The sequence below is a fragment of the Sciurus vulgaris genome (assembly GCF_902686455.1).
Source record: "Sciurus vulgaris genome assembly, chromosome: 16".
Classification (NCBI taxonomy): Eukaryota; Metazoa; Chordata; class Mammalia; order Rodentia; family Sciuridae; genus Sciurus; species Sciurus vulgaris.
The window spans coordinates 38,284,925-38,301,495 of NC_136477.1; the positions used below are offsets into that span (position 1 = coordinate 38,284,925).

The 16,571-nt window shown below is 32.1% G+C and overlaps 1 protein-coding gene across 4 annotated transcripts in view; it reads left to right on the forward strand.

Moving 5' to 3' along the window:
* TOP2B (DNA topoisomerase II beta) overlaps positions 1 to 16,571 on the forward strand; it is a 59,195-nt gene that overhangs the window by 22,133 nt on the left and 20,491 nt on the right. For all 4 annotated transcript variants that reach the window (XM_079114262.1, XM_079114261.1, XM_079114259.1 and 1 more), the window contains exons 8-23: positions 2,432 to 2,605; positions 4,802 to 4,903; positions 4,984 to 5,121; positions 6,809 to 6,947; positions 7,197 to 7,354; positions 7,504 to 7,629; positions 8,924 to 9,034; positions 9,117 to 9,222; positions 10,091 to 10,200; positions 10,518 to 10,610; positions 10,705 to 10,819; positions 12,339 to 12,460; positions 12,657 to 12,805; positions 13,349 to 13,580; positions 15,281 to 15,415; positions 16,041 to 16,241. In XM_079114262.1, coding sequence (XP_078970388.1) covers positions 2,432 to 2,605; positions 4,802 to 4,903; positions 4,984 to 5,121; positions 6,809 to 6,947; positions 7,197 to 7,354; positions 7,504 to 7,629; positions 8,924 to 9,034; positions 9,117 to 9,222; positions 10,091 to 10,200; positions 10,518 to 10,610; positions 10,705 to 10,819; positions 12,339 to 12,460; positions 12,657 to 12,805; positions 13,349 to 13,580; positions 15,281 to 15,415; positions 16,041 to 16,241 — 2,211 coding nt within the window. The remainder of the gene's footprint in view (positions 1 to 2,431; positions 2,606 to 4,801; positions 4,904 to 4,983; positions 5,122 to 6,808; positions 6,948 to 7,196; positions 7,355 to 7,503; positions 7,630 to 8,923; positions 9,035 to 9,116; positions 9,223 to 10,090; positions 10,201 to 10,517; positions 10,611 to 10,704; positions 10,820 to 12,338; positions 12,461 to 12,656; positions 12,806 to 13,348; positions 13,581 to 15,280; positions 15,416 to 16,040; positions 16,242 to 16,571) is intronic.

Here is a 16,571-nt window from a genome sequence, read left to right on the forward strand (position 1 = left end):
AACTTGCCTCACACATGCTAGGCAAGTGCTCTACCACTGAGCCACAACCCCAGCCCTTAAACAGTTTTCTTATGGAGAAATTAAAAATATAATAAAAGATTATGTTTCACATTTATTCAGTTTCCATTGTTCTTTATTCTTAGAGTAGATTTCAGTTTCTGCTCTTTGTGTGTGTGTGTGTGTGTGTGTGTGTTTGAGTTTGACAGGGTCTTGCCGTGTTATGGGCTGGCCTGGTACTCCTGGTTTCAAGCAATCTTCCTGTCTCAGCCTCCTGAGTAGTTGGAACTATAGACATACACGTACCACTGTAAATATCTAGTTTGTTTCTGATCTTAATCATATTCCTTCTGCATGAAGATTTTCCTTTAATGTTTCTTATGGAATAGCTGGCAATGAATTCTGTTTTTGTTTGAGAAAGTATTTTTTCACTCTCAAAAGATATTTTCACTGAATATAGAATTGTGGATTAACAAAGTCATGTTCCTCTCTTGGTGTTTCATTTTCTTCTAGCTACCTTAAGAATTTTCTGTTTATATACATTTTTTAATATGATATGCTTATTTATGCTCATGTGATATTTTTTGTTTTTGTTTTCATTATCCTTTTGGGTGTTCTTTGAGTTTCTTGATTCCACCATTTGTTGTCTGTTACTAATTTTGAAAAATTTTAGCCATTACCTCTTCACATTTTTTCTTCTGACCTGTTCTTTCTTTTCTTTTTGATATACATTATGTCTAAATTTTATTGTTTGATACTATCCCAACCTCTTGGATTGTTTCCTTGTTTTATTAAAAAAAAATTTTTTTTTTAGTTGTTGACAGACCTTTATTTTTATTCATTTATTTATGTGCAATGCTGAGAATCAAACCCAGTGCCTCACATGAGGCTTGCTCTGCCACTGAGCCACAAGCCCAGCCCAGTTTCCTTGTTTTATTGCATCTATTTTCTCTTCGTATTTCAGTTCTCTTCCTTTTGCACTGTTTTCAAGTTCATTGGTTATTTTTTTCTTTTATTTCTTTCAGTAGACTTAATCTAGTCTACTGATGAGCCTGTCAAAGGTGTTATACTGCTTATTGGATTTTTAGCATTTCTATTTGGTTCTTTCTTATTTCTTTCTCTCTGCTGAAGTTGCATGTTTTTCTACCTTTTCCACTAGAGACCATTAACATAGTAGTCACAATTATTTTAAATGCCCTTTCTGATGCTTGTTACAACATCTGTGACAGTTCTGAGAATTGATTCTGAAGATAGCTGTCTTTTCAAACTTTTCTGCCTTTCATATGCTTGAAATTTTTTGTTGAAAATCAAGTAGGTCATATAGGACAGTAGATACTGAGGTAAATAGGGTTTAGTACGGAATTTATGTTAATCTATCCATAAGTTGAGGTTGTGTTTGAAGTTTTTTCCAGGGACATTAAAATTCTTCCTTATTTTTGTCTTTCCCTTTGGCTTTAGTATTTTTCTTCGGGCTGCCTCTCAGAGGTGGTTTGTCTCTTCTAGCTTTTCTAGCTGAAACCTCTTATTATTGGAGGCTTATTAGCATGGGGGTAATTGTGGGGGAGAAATTCTCTGTCTGATTAGAATCCCAGTATTTGGAGTGTGCAGTGAGCCTGTATCTCATAGATTAAACTTCAGAAACACTCATTCTCCATAGTAGAAGTTTTCCTCTGTCTTCTATTCATTTTACCCAACTGCAGCAGATATCTATCAGTGTTCAGTCCTTGTCCTTTGGGCCCCCTGCCCTGCAGAATGAGGAATAACCTTTTCTTTTTTTTTTGGGGGGGGGGTAAGGAAAATAGATCTGGGTAGCTTTCCCGGTAGCTGCTGTCCTCTGTCCCTGAGCAGTACCATGGGGGATCATTCTTTTCTTCCTAATCTAGAAAACCTTGCATAGTAATAGGAACTCTTTATGACTACAGTCTTCAGAAGCTTCCTATGCTCACTAGTCTACACAATTCTGTGTTGTTAAAAATTCTAGTTTAAGCTTTCTATTGGTTACTAAACTTCTGCCTCAAGTAAATAAGTGCTTAGATTCTGTGGTTTTCTACAGGCACATATCTCCCTCCAAACTGATCTAAATTCTTTGATGGGTTTGTGAAAAATTATTAATTTATTTGATACTCTGTTTTTTGTATAAGGCCAGAAGTGACTTATGTTTCTTCTCTTTTTGTATCTGAACTCACACTGGCAATCTCCTTTGTCAATAATTTACCCATCCCTTATTCTCTTTATCAAGTACAATAGAAATAAATCATTTTTAAAGAGCAGGAATTAAGAAATAGAATAGGGAAAAGTCATGAAGGTTTGTATTTGTGGGGTTAGAGTTATTGCAAATGAGAAGAGGTGAAGGAATGAGAAGTACCTAAAGGCATTCACCTATTTGTGTTGCCAATATAGGATTGTTTATTATTTTTGTTTTTTAAATTAATAGGTAAATGGATTTCGCAGTTATGTAGACCTTTATGTGAAAGACAAATTGGATGAAACTGGGGTAGCCCTGAAAGTTATTCATGAACTTGCAAATGAAAGATGGGATGTTTGTCTCACGTTGAGTGAAAAAGGATTCCAGCAAATCAGCTTTGTAAATAGTATTGCAACTACAAAAGTAAGTATGCAAATTCTTTGTTTCAAGGTCATTTGTAAACAACGCTGTATTAAAAACAACAAAATAAATACTAATAAAAATATGTTTTTGTTAAAGAAAATTGAGTTATAAAAGTGAAAGCTTATTTTCTATACAATAGATAATTTACGATTTATTTAACTGTCCATTGAGAATTAAGTTTATGTGCTTAATGTTTATAGTTATATATATTTTATGAAATTTAGAATAACATTCATTTTCTGCATTCTGAGTTTAGGGTATAGTATAGAATAATAGATAAAATTTGGGAGGAGTCCGACTGTGGAACATGTTATTTTATTTGTCACTCTGTTCTGTAGGCTTTTGAAGTTTGAAATCAAAAGACACCCTTCTCGTCTAAAAGCACTTAGTGTGCTGGGGTGTAGCTCAGTGGTAGAGCCCTTGCCCAAGTGCGAGGCTCTGGGTTCAATCTCCAGTTCCATTTCTACAAAAAAAAAAAAAAAAAAAAATTATCTACTGACCATAATAAATTTCTGAGCAGTACAAGCATATATCCTGAAATAGTTTAAAGCGGTGATTTGTTACTCTTGTTCAAACAAAAGTTTTAACTTCTTTTAATGTATAATTTTTTTAATAGCATCACTTTTTCTAGTCAGCAGAAATTCTGAGTCATTTATGATTGCATTTTCTTGTGTGTAATAGAAATTTAATTAAACTGTGAGTTAAACATGTGAAGGTTTTATTTTTTTCCTGATAACTAAGGACTAGGGATAGGCAGTATTAGGCTATTGCTGTGTCACTGCAACACCACCAGGGACCTATGTTCTTTCTGGCTTTCTTTTCTGCCACGTTTAGCATGTGATTTCATTCCCATCCCCTCAAGATGCTAGCTGCACCCATATGCCTCATTTCTAAGTTCTAGGGAGATGAAAATTGGTTTGAGCCAAATCCCTCTGTCAGTTGGAAATACAATACTTTTTCTAGAACACTCACATAGTAGATCTCTGCTAACATTTTACTTGCTAGAACTGGATCATATGACTATCCCTAGCTACAAAGGAGTCATGGTTTGTGAATCTTTATAACTGGGTGCCAGTTAAAAGCAATCTGTGTTTGTTAAAAATGTAATGGGAGAATGGATAATGGATGGATAACTAACAATGGTTGCACAATTCCTAGGCTCAAAGCCACCATCCATGTGAGTTTTCATTCTTACTTTCATGTCTTATTTTTTAAATTTTTGGCAATGCTGGAGATGGTACCCAGGTCCTTACATGTTAGGCAAGTGTTCTGCCACTGAGATACACTCTCAGCCCCTACTATATTGTTTCCATTGCATAATAGAGTTGGCTGTGTGGAGTTTTATATAGTTGAACAGAATAATAAGAAATATACATTTTGGTCTTTGTCTCTGATTCCAGCACAGAGCTCCCTGAAACTTATAATTTCCTGAGTAGTAAGGATCATAGGAATATCTTTTTTGTTCTCATATTTGATCGTTGTCCCTGGTTCCTAACACAAAGCTCCTAAATCTGTTAGGTGATAGGAGTGTCTTTTGTTCTAATATTGCAGCATGTGGTGGATGCACAGATGCCTTTAAGATGAGGCTGGTTGTCTGAAATAACAAACATTGATTAGTAAACCCTAACCACTTTTGGTTTCTGGGAAGGGAAGAGAGATTAGAGATTGAGTTTAAGATTATACTTATATGATGAAAACTTCTGAACAATGAGGTTCTGAGAGATCCCAGGTTGGTGAATATATTGAAGTGTTGGGAGGGTGGCATGTTTGGAGAGGCCATGGACACTCCATGTAATCACCACCTACTGCCCCATACCTCTCCCTCTGCACCTCTTCCATTGATTGTTCATGAGTTATATATTTTGTAATAAACTGAAAAATGAAATTAAAGTGTATTCCCGAGTTCTGTGAGCCATTCTAGCAAATTATCAAACCTGAATAAGTCATGGGAACCCCCAATTTATATCTGTTTGGTTTGAAGTATAGAAGGCCTCACTCTTGAACTGGCATTGGTTTATTGGTGCTGTAGTCAAAAATATCTAATTTAAAAAATCTTGATGTTGTCATTCTGAGACTTATATTACTTTTCTAGAAAACAGGATTAATAATACCAAAATCACTGAAAGTTGTTGGCTACCCTAATTATAGAAGTTTGGGGATTCTGAGATCTTTTTTTTTTTTTTTTTTCCTCTTTAGGGTGGAAGGCATGTGGATTATGTAGTAGATCAAGTTGTTGGTAAACTGATTGAAGTAGTTAAGAAAAAGAACAAAGCAGGTGTATCAGTGAAACCATTTCAAGTAAGTGATGCTTTATATATTCTGTTGAATTTCTAAATAATTTTAGTTTTGATGTTGACTTTTTTTCCTGTTTTTCACAGGTGAAAAACCACATATGGGTTTTTATCAATTGTCTTATTGAAAACCCGACTTTTGATTCTCAGACTAAGGAAAACATGACTTTACAGCCCAAAAGTTTTGGGTCCAAATGTCAGCTGTCAGAAAAGTTTTTTAAAGCAGTGAGTAAAACTTGTATTATATTTCAAGGTGGGAGTTAAGTAGTTTTCTTGATTTTTTTATTTGTGATTACTTTGTCTTATATTAACTGTGAATATAGCCATGTTTGCACCACAAATTAACATGCTTAATTCTAATATTTTCAAAGGGTAGACTTTATTGTTTCATCAAACCACTGATTGTTTACTAAGGATTAAAGTAAGAAATTATGTGACTAATTGTGTTTTTAGTTTTGCACTGGTCACTGAAAAGCTCAGATTTCCCTTTTAACAAATGTACAGGTCCTTTTGGGGCTCAAGTTTTCATCTTTTCTACTCTCATTTCAAATTCATCTTGTGATTTTAACATTGCACATGTTTTTATTATAGTAAAATACATGACATAAAATTATTATTTTCTACATACTTTAAAATTTCATTTTACTTTGTACATATTTATTTAGGCTACCTTTTTGAAAATAAGATGAGGGTATAAGTCAATCTTATATTTGCAGCTGAATCTTATGGTACTGTTAGCTCCTTGTAATCTATTTTATATGATCAAGATTTGCTTCAGTTCCCTTGTTCAGCAGTGCCATCAGTAAAATTTATTAAATATGTGTGAAGTGCCTACCCTTAAATGTGTTTGACAGTGGAAATATAAAGATGAGTAAACCACAGCTTTTCCTCTTTGGAAGTTTAAAGCTTGGTGGGAGAATACTATATAACTGCCATAGAGATAGCAGATTCCATTATTGAAATTTCCAAAGGAAGTTTCTCAGAAACAAGGTTTTAGGTTCTGGCTTACTGCCTATGGAAACAGTACTTTTGAATCTAAACATATTACCTTTTTTTTACCTTCTATTAATGCCTCCCCAAATTTCTTGTACTTGTCACACTAGTTCTCACAATGAAGGAATTTGATTTTAGATTTTACACATCTTCTTTATAGGTGGAGTAAGTTTATATTTGCCAGCATAGTTCACAAAACTCTTTTCTTTATGTGTTAAACAATCCAGAAAACTATTTTGTATATCTTAAATAAAATTATGCAGGAAGAGGGATTCCCAGCTCTGCAATAAACCTACTGCTTATTAAAAAAAAAAAAAAGAAAGAAAGAAAGAAATTATATAGAATTGGAAATGCTTAACTTTTTTGGTTAATATCTTGTCACATGCTGCAGGGTATAAACAGTATGTAATGTTGAAGTCCTCATCACCAAACTAAAGAAAAAGACCAATTCATAAATTTCCAAGTTTATTCTAATGTTCCCTTCATATTAATTTTTATTTGTTAGTGAATTCAAGACTCATATTTTATACTGAAGGATATCAGGCATATCAGTGTCTAGAATTTGCTAGTTAGTAAGTTCTTAGGTGGATCGACGTTTACTCTTATTAATTTTACAAACTTAACTTACAACTAGCAATGCATATTTCTTGTGGAGTTTATTACAACAGAATTTTCTCATGTGTAGTACATTGGCCCTTTTTCATATTTATACTTCAGTATAATAGGTCATTGTATATATTGCTGACCGAGCTGATTTTACTGTAGTTGATTAGAATTTACTAGCATGTTTTATTATTGTCATCATTGTTTTACTGTAAAATTGCCCAGATTCCAGGTGTCACAGTAAGCCTTGTAAATTTTAATTAAATTTGTGAACATTTGGCTTGTTTATATGCAAATTTTTTTTCTTCTTTTTTAGGCCTCTAATTGTGGCATTGTAGAAAGTATCCTGAATTGGGTTAAATTTAAGGCTCAAACTCAGCTGAATAAGAAATGTTCCTCAGTAAAATATAGTAAAATCAAAGGTATTCCTAAACTGGACGATGCTAATGATGCTGGTAAGATTCAGATTATTTTCTTTTAAAGATCTTTATTTAAATTTAATTTTTAATTTATCCAGTTACAGAAATTTTCATTTAGATTATAGTTTTCTACCTGTTAAGAGTATAATGTGACTTCATTGAAATTGCCACATGTACTACCCATTACTACATTTTAGGGAATAGAAGTTTATTTAAAACTGGCTTTGTTTTTCTCATCTGTAAAGTGAGAAATTCAGAGTACATTTACTCTTTACTTTTTCTCAGGTGGCAAACATTCTCTGGAGTGTACACTGATATTAACAGAGGGAGACTCTGCCAAATCATTGGCTGTGTCTGGATTAGGTGTGATTGGACGAGACAGATATGGAGTCTTTCCACTCAGGGGTAAAATTCTTAATGTACGAGAAGCTTCTCATAAACAGGTACATATATTTACATGTATATATTTCCCCACACATTTATGACATTTTAAATACCAAAATTGTTGAACTTTAAAATGTAAATTCTGACTTAATTTTTTGTATATTTCAATGCTTTTGAAATACTTTCAATAATTTTCCTTTTTGTACAGATCATGGAAAATGCAGAAATAAACAATATTATTAAAATAGTTGGTCTACAATACAAGAAAAGTTATGATGATGCAGAATCTCTTAAAACTTTACGTTACGGAAAAATTATGATTATGACTGATCAGGTTGGTTTGAAAGTCATCGCATATTTAAAATTGATATGTTCAGATTTTCCATTTGATAATTGTTTTATTGGACTTGTTCCAAGTTAACATTAAGTGAAAGTGATTGTACATCAAGGAGCAGAAAACACATTTTGTAATAGAAACATTTGTGTTGAGCACAATTTATATCATTTAATATTTGGGTATTGATCTTGGTTATTTAAATTCAGTAAATTTGAGAAGAGTAGGACACAGTATTGTATTATAGTGACTACGCCTACACATGAGTAGAAATGAAATGATGGAGTTGACAAGTGGGAAAGATTAATCAATAGACTAATGGTTAATAGTGATATATGATTGCATAAGTTGGGATTCACAAAAATCAGGAGGACTTCAATAGCAAAATGGGAGTAATCAAGAAAGAAATAAAAAGTTGAAAAGGAAGAATTTCATATGCATCTAAGTGTTTTATGTACTCTTGGTAAAGCATCATTAGAAAAAATTTTAACTGACAAAACTGCTATATGTTTTTAAGCAGAATATTTATAATTTCTTTTTGTCAAGTGAAGACTTGTAAATGCCTGTGCTCCTTGGATTTCCTCTTCCATTGTACAATGAAGTGGCATTATAACCAAGTTTTATTTATTTTCCATCCTTAAAATCATTCTTTTAGTGAAAGAAAAAAAATGATAAAACAGTCATAATTATATTTTATAACGATCGGAGAATTCAGTATATTGCTAGTTATATCTTTATTTGCATTTTAAGAAATATTCCTTTACTGTGGTCATCTAATGTTTTTGTAAATGCAGTTCTAAATTTTTTTTTTTTTTTTTGCATGGTGCTGGGGATTGAACCTAGGGCCTTGTGCTTGTGAGGCAAGCACTCTACCAACTAAGCTATATCCCCAGCTCCAGTTCTAAAATTTGAATGGAATTTTGTCTCTTTGCTGCCTTCATGTATGTATGTTTTGAGAGCTTTATTTTTTAAATTTGTTCTAATTAGTTATACATGACTTTGATATATCATATATAGATGGAGTATATAATTTCTTATTCTTCTGGTTGTACGTAATGAATCCCGCTGTCCTTCCTTCCCCCATACACCTCCCTTCTACCTAATCTAAAGTAACTCTATTCTCCCTAGCCACTTCCCCCTTATTGTGAATTAGCATCCGCATATCAGGAAAAACATTCAACCTTTGGCTTTTTTGGATTGGCTTATTTCCCTTAGCATATTTGGCTCTACTTATATAGTTACAGTTTATAAAACTTTTATAGGAGGTTTTATACTTTTTTTTAAAAAATTTTAGGATCAAGATGGTTCTCACATAAAAGGCCTGCTTATTAATTTCATCCATCACAACTGGCCATCACTTTTGAAGCATGGTTTTCTTGAAGAGTTCATTACTCCTATTGTAAAGGTACTATTTACATTATTACATTTTTATATTATTGTCTTAATGAGCAGCAGAAACACTAATTTTCTTTTTTAATTAATTTAAGGCAAGCAAAAATAAGCAGGAACTTTCCTTCTATAGTATCCCTGAATTTGATGAGTGGAAAAAACATATAGAGAACCAGAAAGCCTGGAAAATAAAATACTACAAAGGTTTGTGTTTTAATATATTTAAGTTTTGTGAAATGACTCCTGACATAAATTTGTTTTTATAAGAGCAATATAAAAAATACTTCAAAAGTTTCTCTTGTAGACTTCAAAAACATTTATTGCTGATCTTTAAGCAATTTTCATAGAAGTCTGTAAAAATATAAAGTTATATAATGAAATCCTCATGCACTTTAACAATCACTATTTCATTAGTCAGTCTTATTTTATCTAAACCTCTTATCACCATCCCATTAGTTTTAAATAAAACCAATACTTTAACATATTTAAAAATCCAGTCAGTGTTAAAATTCCTCATTATTATATTAATATATAAATAACAACAAAAATATAAACGTTTTTAGTACAATCATGAGGAATATATATTACATATTTTATCTGTATGATTGAGATATATCTATGTATCTACATATATATGTACATTTTTTTTTTTTTTCCTTTTTGTTAAGATCCAAACACAGTCCATTTGATTGATAGGTCTCTTAAATCTTTTAATATATTGTTTCTCTTTTCATAGTTTTTCTTGTAATGTATTTATTAAGCTAGTTGAATTGTTTGTCCTGTGTAATTTCTTACATTCTGGATTTTGTCCATTGTATCCCTATAGTTAAATATGTTCTTCTGTCCCCAGCACCATCAAAATAAAACAAAAAACAAAAACCCTTACTAGATAGCTTCATGTACTTATGTTAGGAAGCATGTAATATCTGGTTTGTCTTTCTTTGTCTATTGAGATTGATCTGTTGTTATGGTGGTGCCACTTCATGTTTTATCTTTCCCAACAAGGTTTTCATTCAGTAGTTTTAATAGTTATTGATATTTGCAACTCACTTTTATTTTTTAAATTGTGCAGGATTGGGTACCAGTACAGCTAAAGAGGCAAAGGAATATTTTGCTGATATGGAAAGGCATCGCATTTTGTTCAGATATGCTGGTCCCGAAGATGATGCTGCCATTACCTTGGTAATTAAATTAATTTTTAAAACTCTTTCATTAGCCATCACCTACCTGACATATATTTCCTCCCAATCCTGATTTCCTGTGATAAGTTTATTTTGAAATTTAGTGCCCAAAGAGTAAACTTTTAGTTTTTTTCTGAAGATTATGCCTGTCATTCATATTTCCTTAATGGACTAAGTTCAGGCGTATTTTTGACAAAAGCATTAGAAAATACCTTTAATTTCCCTGAGGGTAATAGTTAGCTATTTGCTGTTTGTGAATATAAATTTTACAATTAGTTTTATTTGTAACATAAGAAATTATTACTTGGGCTCTTTCAGGCTTTCAGTAAGAAGAAGATTGATGACAGAAAAGAGTGGTTAACAAATTTTATGGAAGATCGAAGACAGCGTAGGTTACATGGCTTACCAGAGGTTAGTCATAAAGAACAGTCATAAAGATTTGGGGAAGGAGAGAGACTAAAATTTTTGTAGTAATGACAATACTGCTATGTAACTTTTCTCCTAGCAATTTTTATATGGTACAGCAACAAAGCATTTGACTTATAATGATTTCATCAATAAGGAATTGATTCTTTTCTCAAACTCAGACAACGAAAGATCTATACCATCTCTTGTTGATGGTGAGTATCCTGTTTAAAAGGGTTTTTTGGGAGGTGGGGATATTATTGAGTATTGTTCAATTTCATGTATTTTAGGTCATCCTTAATGATTTATTTAAAATTCTTACAAAACAGGTAAAGAACTGATTCAGAGGAATTAAACCTTTTTGATATTGCTTTTGAGATATGTTAAGGCTAAAGTTTTTAATATTCCTTATTTGAAACTTTAAAACCCTTTTTGAGTTTAAGGAAATTTGACTTTTAGGCCAGTCTTTAAAGCTTTGTCTCATTGATTACAGAATTTCTGAAATAAAAAGAGAAATAGAACATTGATGATTTCTAAAATCTTTATCAGAGAATAAACTTTAAGAATATACTCCATTACCTAAAACCTAGTGTTTTAACTTATTTGGCTTTGACCTAGTTTAGAAACTGTTTCCTATTAGAGAAGCTTTTAGTGTCTTCTATTAGAGTTCGTTCGTTCGTTCTTTCTTTTCTTTCTTTTTCTTTCTTTCTTTCTTTCTTTCTTTCTTTCTTTCTTTCTTTCTTTCTTTCTTTCTTTCTTTCTTTCTTTCTCTTTCCATTTTAGAACTTTTTAGCAAATTTGTTGGACTTTGTAAACCTTGTTTTTTTCAGCTCACAACAGTTCTGTCCATCTGTTACTTTTTAGCCTAAATTGCCTGCCTTTTATGAAGTCTTTTCTACCGATTTCAGTCTAACTTAATTTCATGTGCCTCAATTTCTAGTCAATTATTGTGCACCTCTTACTTTACCTATGTTAATTTTGCCTCCTCAATTAGATGATAACATTTTCAAGGAAGTAGACATATTTTATCATCTTGACTTCCATTCTCTGGACATGCGATGCTGATGACAATAGTTAGTGTATACTAAAAAGTTTATTACTAAGTTGATTGCCCTAGAGCAAGAAGCATGAGAAGCAGAGTGCTTACATTATCTCATGTAATCCTTAAGATCACTCTATTAGAAAGGATATTATTTCTATTACTCTGAGGACACTGAGACTTATTGGTTTGATCATTTGCTCAGTTACCTGGTAAATGCCAAGTTGAGAAGAGTATCTAGATTGGTTAAATTCTAAAACCTACATAAAAAAAACCACAATGTATCTTTATAAGAATCTTTCTGATTTGGGATACTTTAGTAATAGTTGTCAGGCTCATCAGTGATTTGATGATACTTTAGTTACATTTGGCATTTTGGTCTTATTGTTTGGAGACTGTTGGGGAAAGAGTTGGTACCACTGGGCAATTCTTTAAGATCAGAAGATTGTCATTCTGATCATTGGCAATTCACTTTTACAATAGAAAATGTATTAGTGACAATAGAAAATGTATTAGTGTATAGTCATATTGTTGTAGAATTTCTAACAACTTTAGTCAACTGTTCTTCAAAGTCAAACTGCATCTTTCCTTTTTTTTCCTCCTGTATATAGAGTATTGTTGCCACTTAAAGAATTGTTACAACTATATCTTAAAGTAATATTTTTAAAAGATAACTATTCTTTTTTAAAAAACAGGCTTTAAGCCAGGCCAACGAAAAGTTTTATTTACCTGTTTCAAGAGGAATGATAAACGTGAAGTAAAAGTCGCCCAGTTGGCTGGATCTGTTGCTGAAATGTCTGCTTATCATCATGGAGAAGTAAGCATTAAGTTTGGAGTGAATTGAGAACTTTCATTATTGTGTGAAGAGTGATTGCTATTCCTAATAATAAAGCATTGTTCTTTTTATAAGGTCTTTGGAAATGTAATAGAATTATAAATTTAGATTTTAATACAAATTGAATAATTATAGAAAACTTAGAATATTAATGGTATATTCTGTTTCTGTTTTATAGCAAGCATTGATGATGACTATTGTGAATTTGGCTCAAAATTTCGTGGGAAGTAACAACATTAACTTGCTTCAGCCCATTGGGCAGTTTGGAACTCGGCTTCACGGTGGCAAAGATGCTGCAAGCCCTCGTTATATTTTCACAATGTTAAGGTAAATATTTGCTGATTTAATACTATAAAGTTAAATTTGAAGTTTATTGGAATCACCTACATGTTTAATAGAATTATAACTGTGGAGAGATGATTAGTTAATTTGCTGAGAGTAAATGTTCCAAATTATTTTATCACAAATAGAATGAAATCCATTGACCTTAGTTTGTATAAATTCTTGACGAAATCAATCCCAATGAATGTAAAGATTTATTTCTGACACAACCTTATTCTATAGGTTAAAAATGGATTATATGCTGTATTCCAAATAATAGGAAATTACTAAAAAGCTGTTTAGCAGTATTAAGAATTTAGGTAGAAAAGTAATAATGTAAGTAATAAAATAGAGCCGTTTCACTTTGCTTATGCCTAAGAGAAACATTTAATATTAACATTGTTAATTTTACTGTTAAACCCATTGAGTCAGTGATAAAAATTTCATTCTTTCTAGAAGATTTTTTTGAAATGTAAAAATCTTTATAATGTTTAAAGTATTATTCCTCAAAGCCATGCCACTTTTCCATTTTCTTTTTCTTTTCATTAGCTCTTTAGCAAGATTACTTTTTCCTACTGTGGATGACAACCTGCTTAAGTTCCTTTATGATGATAATCAGCGTGTGGAGCCTGAGTGGTATATTCCCATAATTCCCATGGTTTTAATAAATGGTGCTGAAGGTATTGGTACTGGATGGGCTTGTAAACTACCCAACTATGATGCTAGGGAAATTGTGAACAATGTCAGACGAATGCTAGAAGGATTGGATCCTCATCCCATGGTAACTTTTTAGAATTTATTGTTTATTTAACAATAATGTTTAAACAGTAAAGTTCAGTCATTTTAGAAAAATAATGGAATATTTTCACTTTAGACCTACTGCAGACAATAAAAATATTTTATGGTATAACTTCATATGTACTTTTATAATAAAAGATATAAAGGAATAAGTCTGGAAGTAAGATTTCTGGGGAGAAACTGTTGAAATTCAAAAATACCCCATATTCCAGGCTTTCACATCTCTGAAGTATACAGAGAATAGTGCTTTTGCAATAAAATTATATGTAACTTTGTTTTTGTTCTCAAACTACCAAATCTTGGAAATTTCCCTTGCCATGTTACACTAAACAGGGTATTATAAAAATAATAATACTCACTGTGGAAAACACAAATAAGCAAAGAAGAAAAAAAAAAAAAAGCCATAAATCTACTATATAGACACAAACTGTTAACATTTTGATGTATTGATTTCCAAGTATTTTAAAATAAAAAGTGAATTATTACATGGTTTATGTACCACTTTATCCATACTTATTTCTAACAGAAGTATCAATTTACTTTTATGATGATAGTGTTTCATTTTGATTATTTTAGATACATGTTAGAATTCTAAGCTAGAGTTTTATCAGTACATGTTTGTTGTGTACCTGCTATATATATGCCTCTGTGCTGACTGGTGAGCTAGAGTATACTTCTGAAGTGTCAGAGGAAATGCCCTATGCTATTTGCCTACTTTCTTGGTGACAATAAAGACATGAATTTTAGAAGGAGGAGTAGTATTTCTTAATTGGGTTGGGAAGGATAAGTAAGTTTGTGTAGATGAATGGAATTGGGGGACCAAATAATGTATTCGGGTGAATGGATAGTGTCTTATTAGTCTATTTTTGTTACTGTGATGAAACACCTGAGGTAGGCTGTTTTTGAAGAAAAGATGTTTATTCTTTCTCATACATCTGCAAGTGCTAGGTCTAAGAGGTACCATCTGGTGATAGTCTTCTTGCTGGCACCATCCTGAGGTGGTGCAGAACATCACCTGAAGAGACAGCACATGTATGCATCTGTGTCTATCTGACCTCTCTCATTGTTCCTATACAACTTTCAGGATTTAATTATGAGGCTCTGTCCTAATGACAGTGTCCAATCCTAATCAGTATCCAAAGGTTCCAGCTCTAAACAACATAGTCCAATTAAGTTTCAACCCTCTTAATGCCTAACAATAGGAATTAAGTGTCAACATGTGAAGCCTTGGGAGACACTCAGACCATATCCAAGCCATAGCAGAGAGAATGAAAATGAGAATATTCAAAATATTCAAGCAAACTATAGGAGAAAAGTAATGATTCTGCAGGATTCAAATCATCTGACAAAAATTAGAACATTACATTTGAACTTAAAAGGATATCATTTAAAGGAAAAGAAGTTATGGGGCAATAGACTGAAAAAAGTGCTATTCTAGAAAGACTAGGAAAGATGATGCTAAAATGTTGAGATTGGGAGATATTCAAATTATATTAACAGAAGCTGTGAATTCCTTATTGAATTATCATCTAGAGAGGGACTGTTGAGGATTAGGAATTCAGTTTCAGTCATGTTAATCTGCCACTATCAGTAGACGTTAGACTAAGGGGCTTTCAAATATGGGACCTGGTACTTGAGCAAAGTCAAAGCTTAAGTTTTGTTTTTTGTTTTGTTTTTCTGTAGCTTCCAAACTACAAAAACTTTAAAGGCACAATTCAAGAACTTGGTCAAAACCAGTATGCTGTCAGTGGTGAAATATTTGTGGTGGATAGAAACACAGTAGAAATTACAGAGCTTCCAGTTAGAACTTGGACACAGGTTAGTATAAATATGTGAACTGCCCATAAGAAGAGCATTGCATTAAGCAAGTCTTTATTATAAGACTGATCCATAATTGTTCTGTATAGCGTTTAAAAATTCCTGTATATATTTTTATCCATTCAATTGAATTTTGCATTGAATTTTCAAATAGTTAAAACATTTTAATTAAAACTTATCCAAATAATATAGTATGACTTATGTTAGATGAGTGCTTTTTTAAGAGACTGTATCTTTGTATTTACCTTAAAATGAAAGGAATAGAATAACAAGTAGTGTTTTGAATCCTTATAAAATGGTTAGTAAGTACAAGTCAGTGTCAGCTGTTATAAATCTAAATAGATGCATATAATTTTTGTCAGTTCTAGTTAATATTATCCTCTGCATACTCTTGGACTGTATCTTGCCCTTTCAAGTATGAGTAGATCAGAACCATTACCTTATATGTCTTCTCACCACTGAGGATATCCTCACATGTTCTTTTCTATAGTGTTTGAGCAAGAGGCAATAGACAAAAATTTTCCTTTCCCCACAGGAGTTGAGAATTTTTGAAAGATTGCATGACTTCTAGTTAGAGAACATGAGATAAGTCATAAAAAATTGCTGATTTTTAAATCTTTTATAGGTATACAAGGAACAGGTTTTAGAACCTATGCTAAATGGAACAGATAAAACACCAGCATTAATTTCTGATTATAAAGAATATCATACTGACACAACTGTGAAATTTGTGGTGAAAATGACGGAAGAGAAACTAGCACAAGCAGAAGCTGCTGGATTACATAAAGTTTTTAAGCTTCAGACTACTCTTACTTGTAATTCCATGGTAATATATCAGATTTGCTATTAATCTTTCTTGCATGTCATACAGGGGTTTGTTGTTGGATTCATGATAAGAGTGACTATATGTAAGTTTGCATGCATTTTTCCACCTGTATAGTTGTTGAAGAATCTAGGAATACATTCCTTTCTTCAATTATCCACTACCCTTACTTTCAACTTTGTGTTTATGTATCTGGGTGTAAACACACAGGATACACACACCTTTACTCACACTCACTAGGAGTTGTAAAAGTGATTATTGCAGGGTTTGTATGTACTCATGCCCATTTCTATTAGCATTTTAACTGTAGGGTACGTATCTTTTTATAACTCT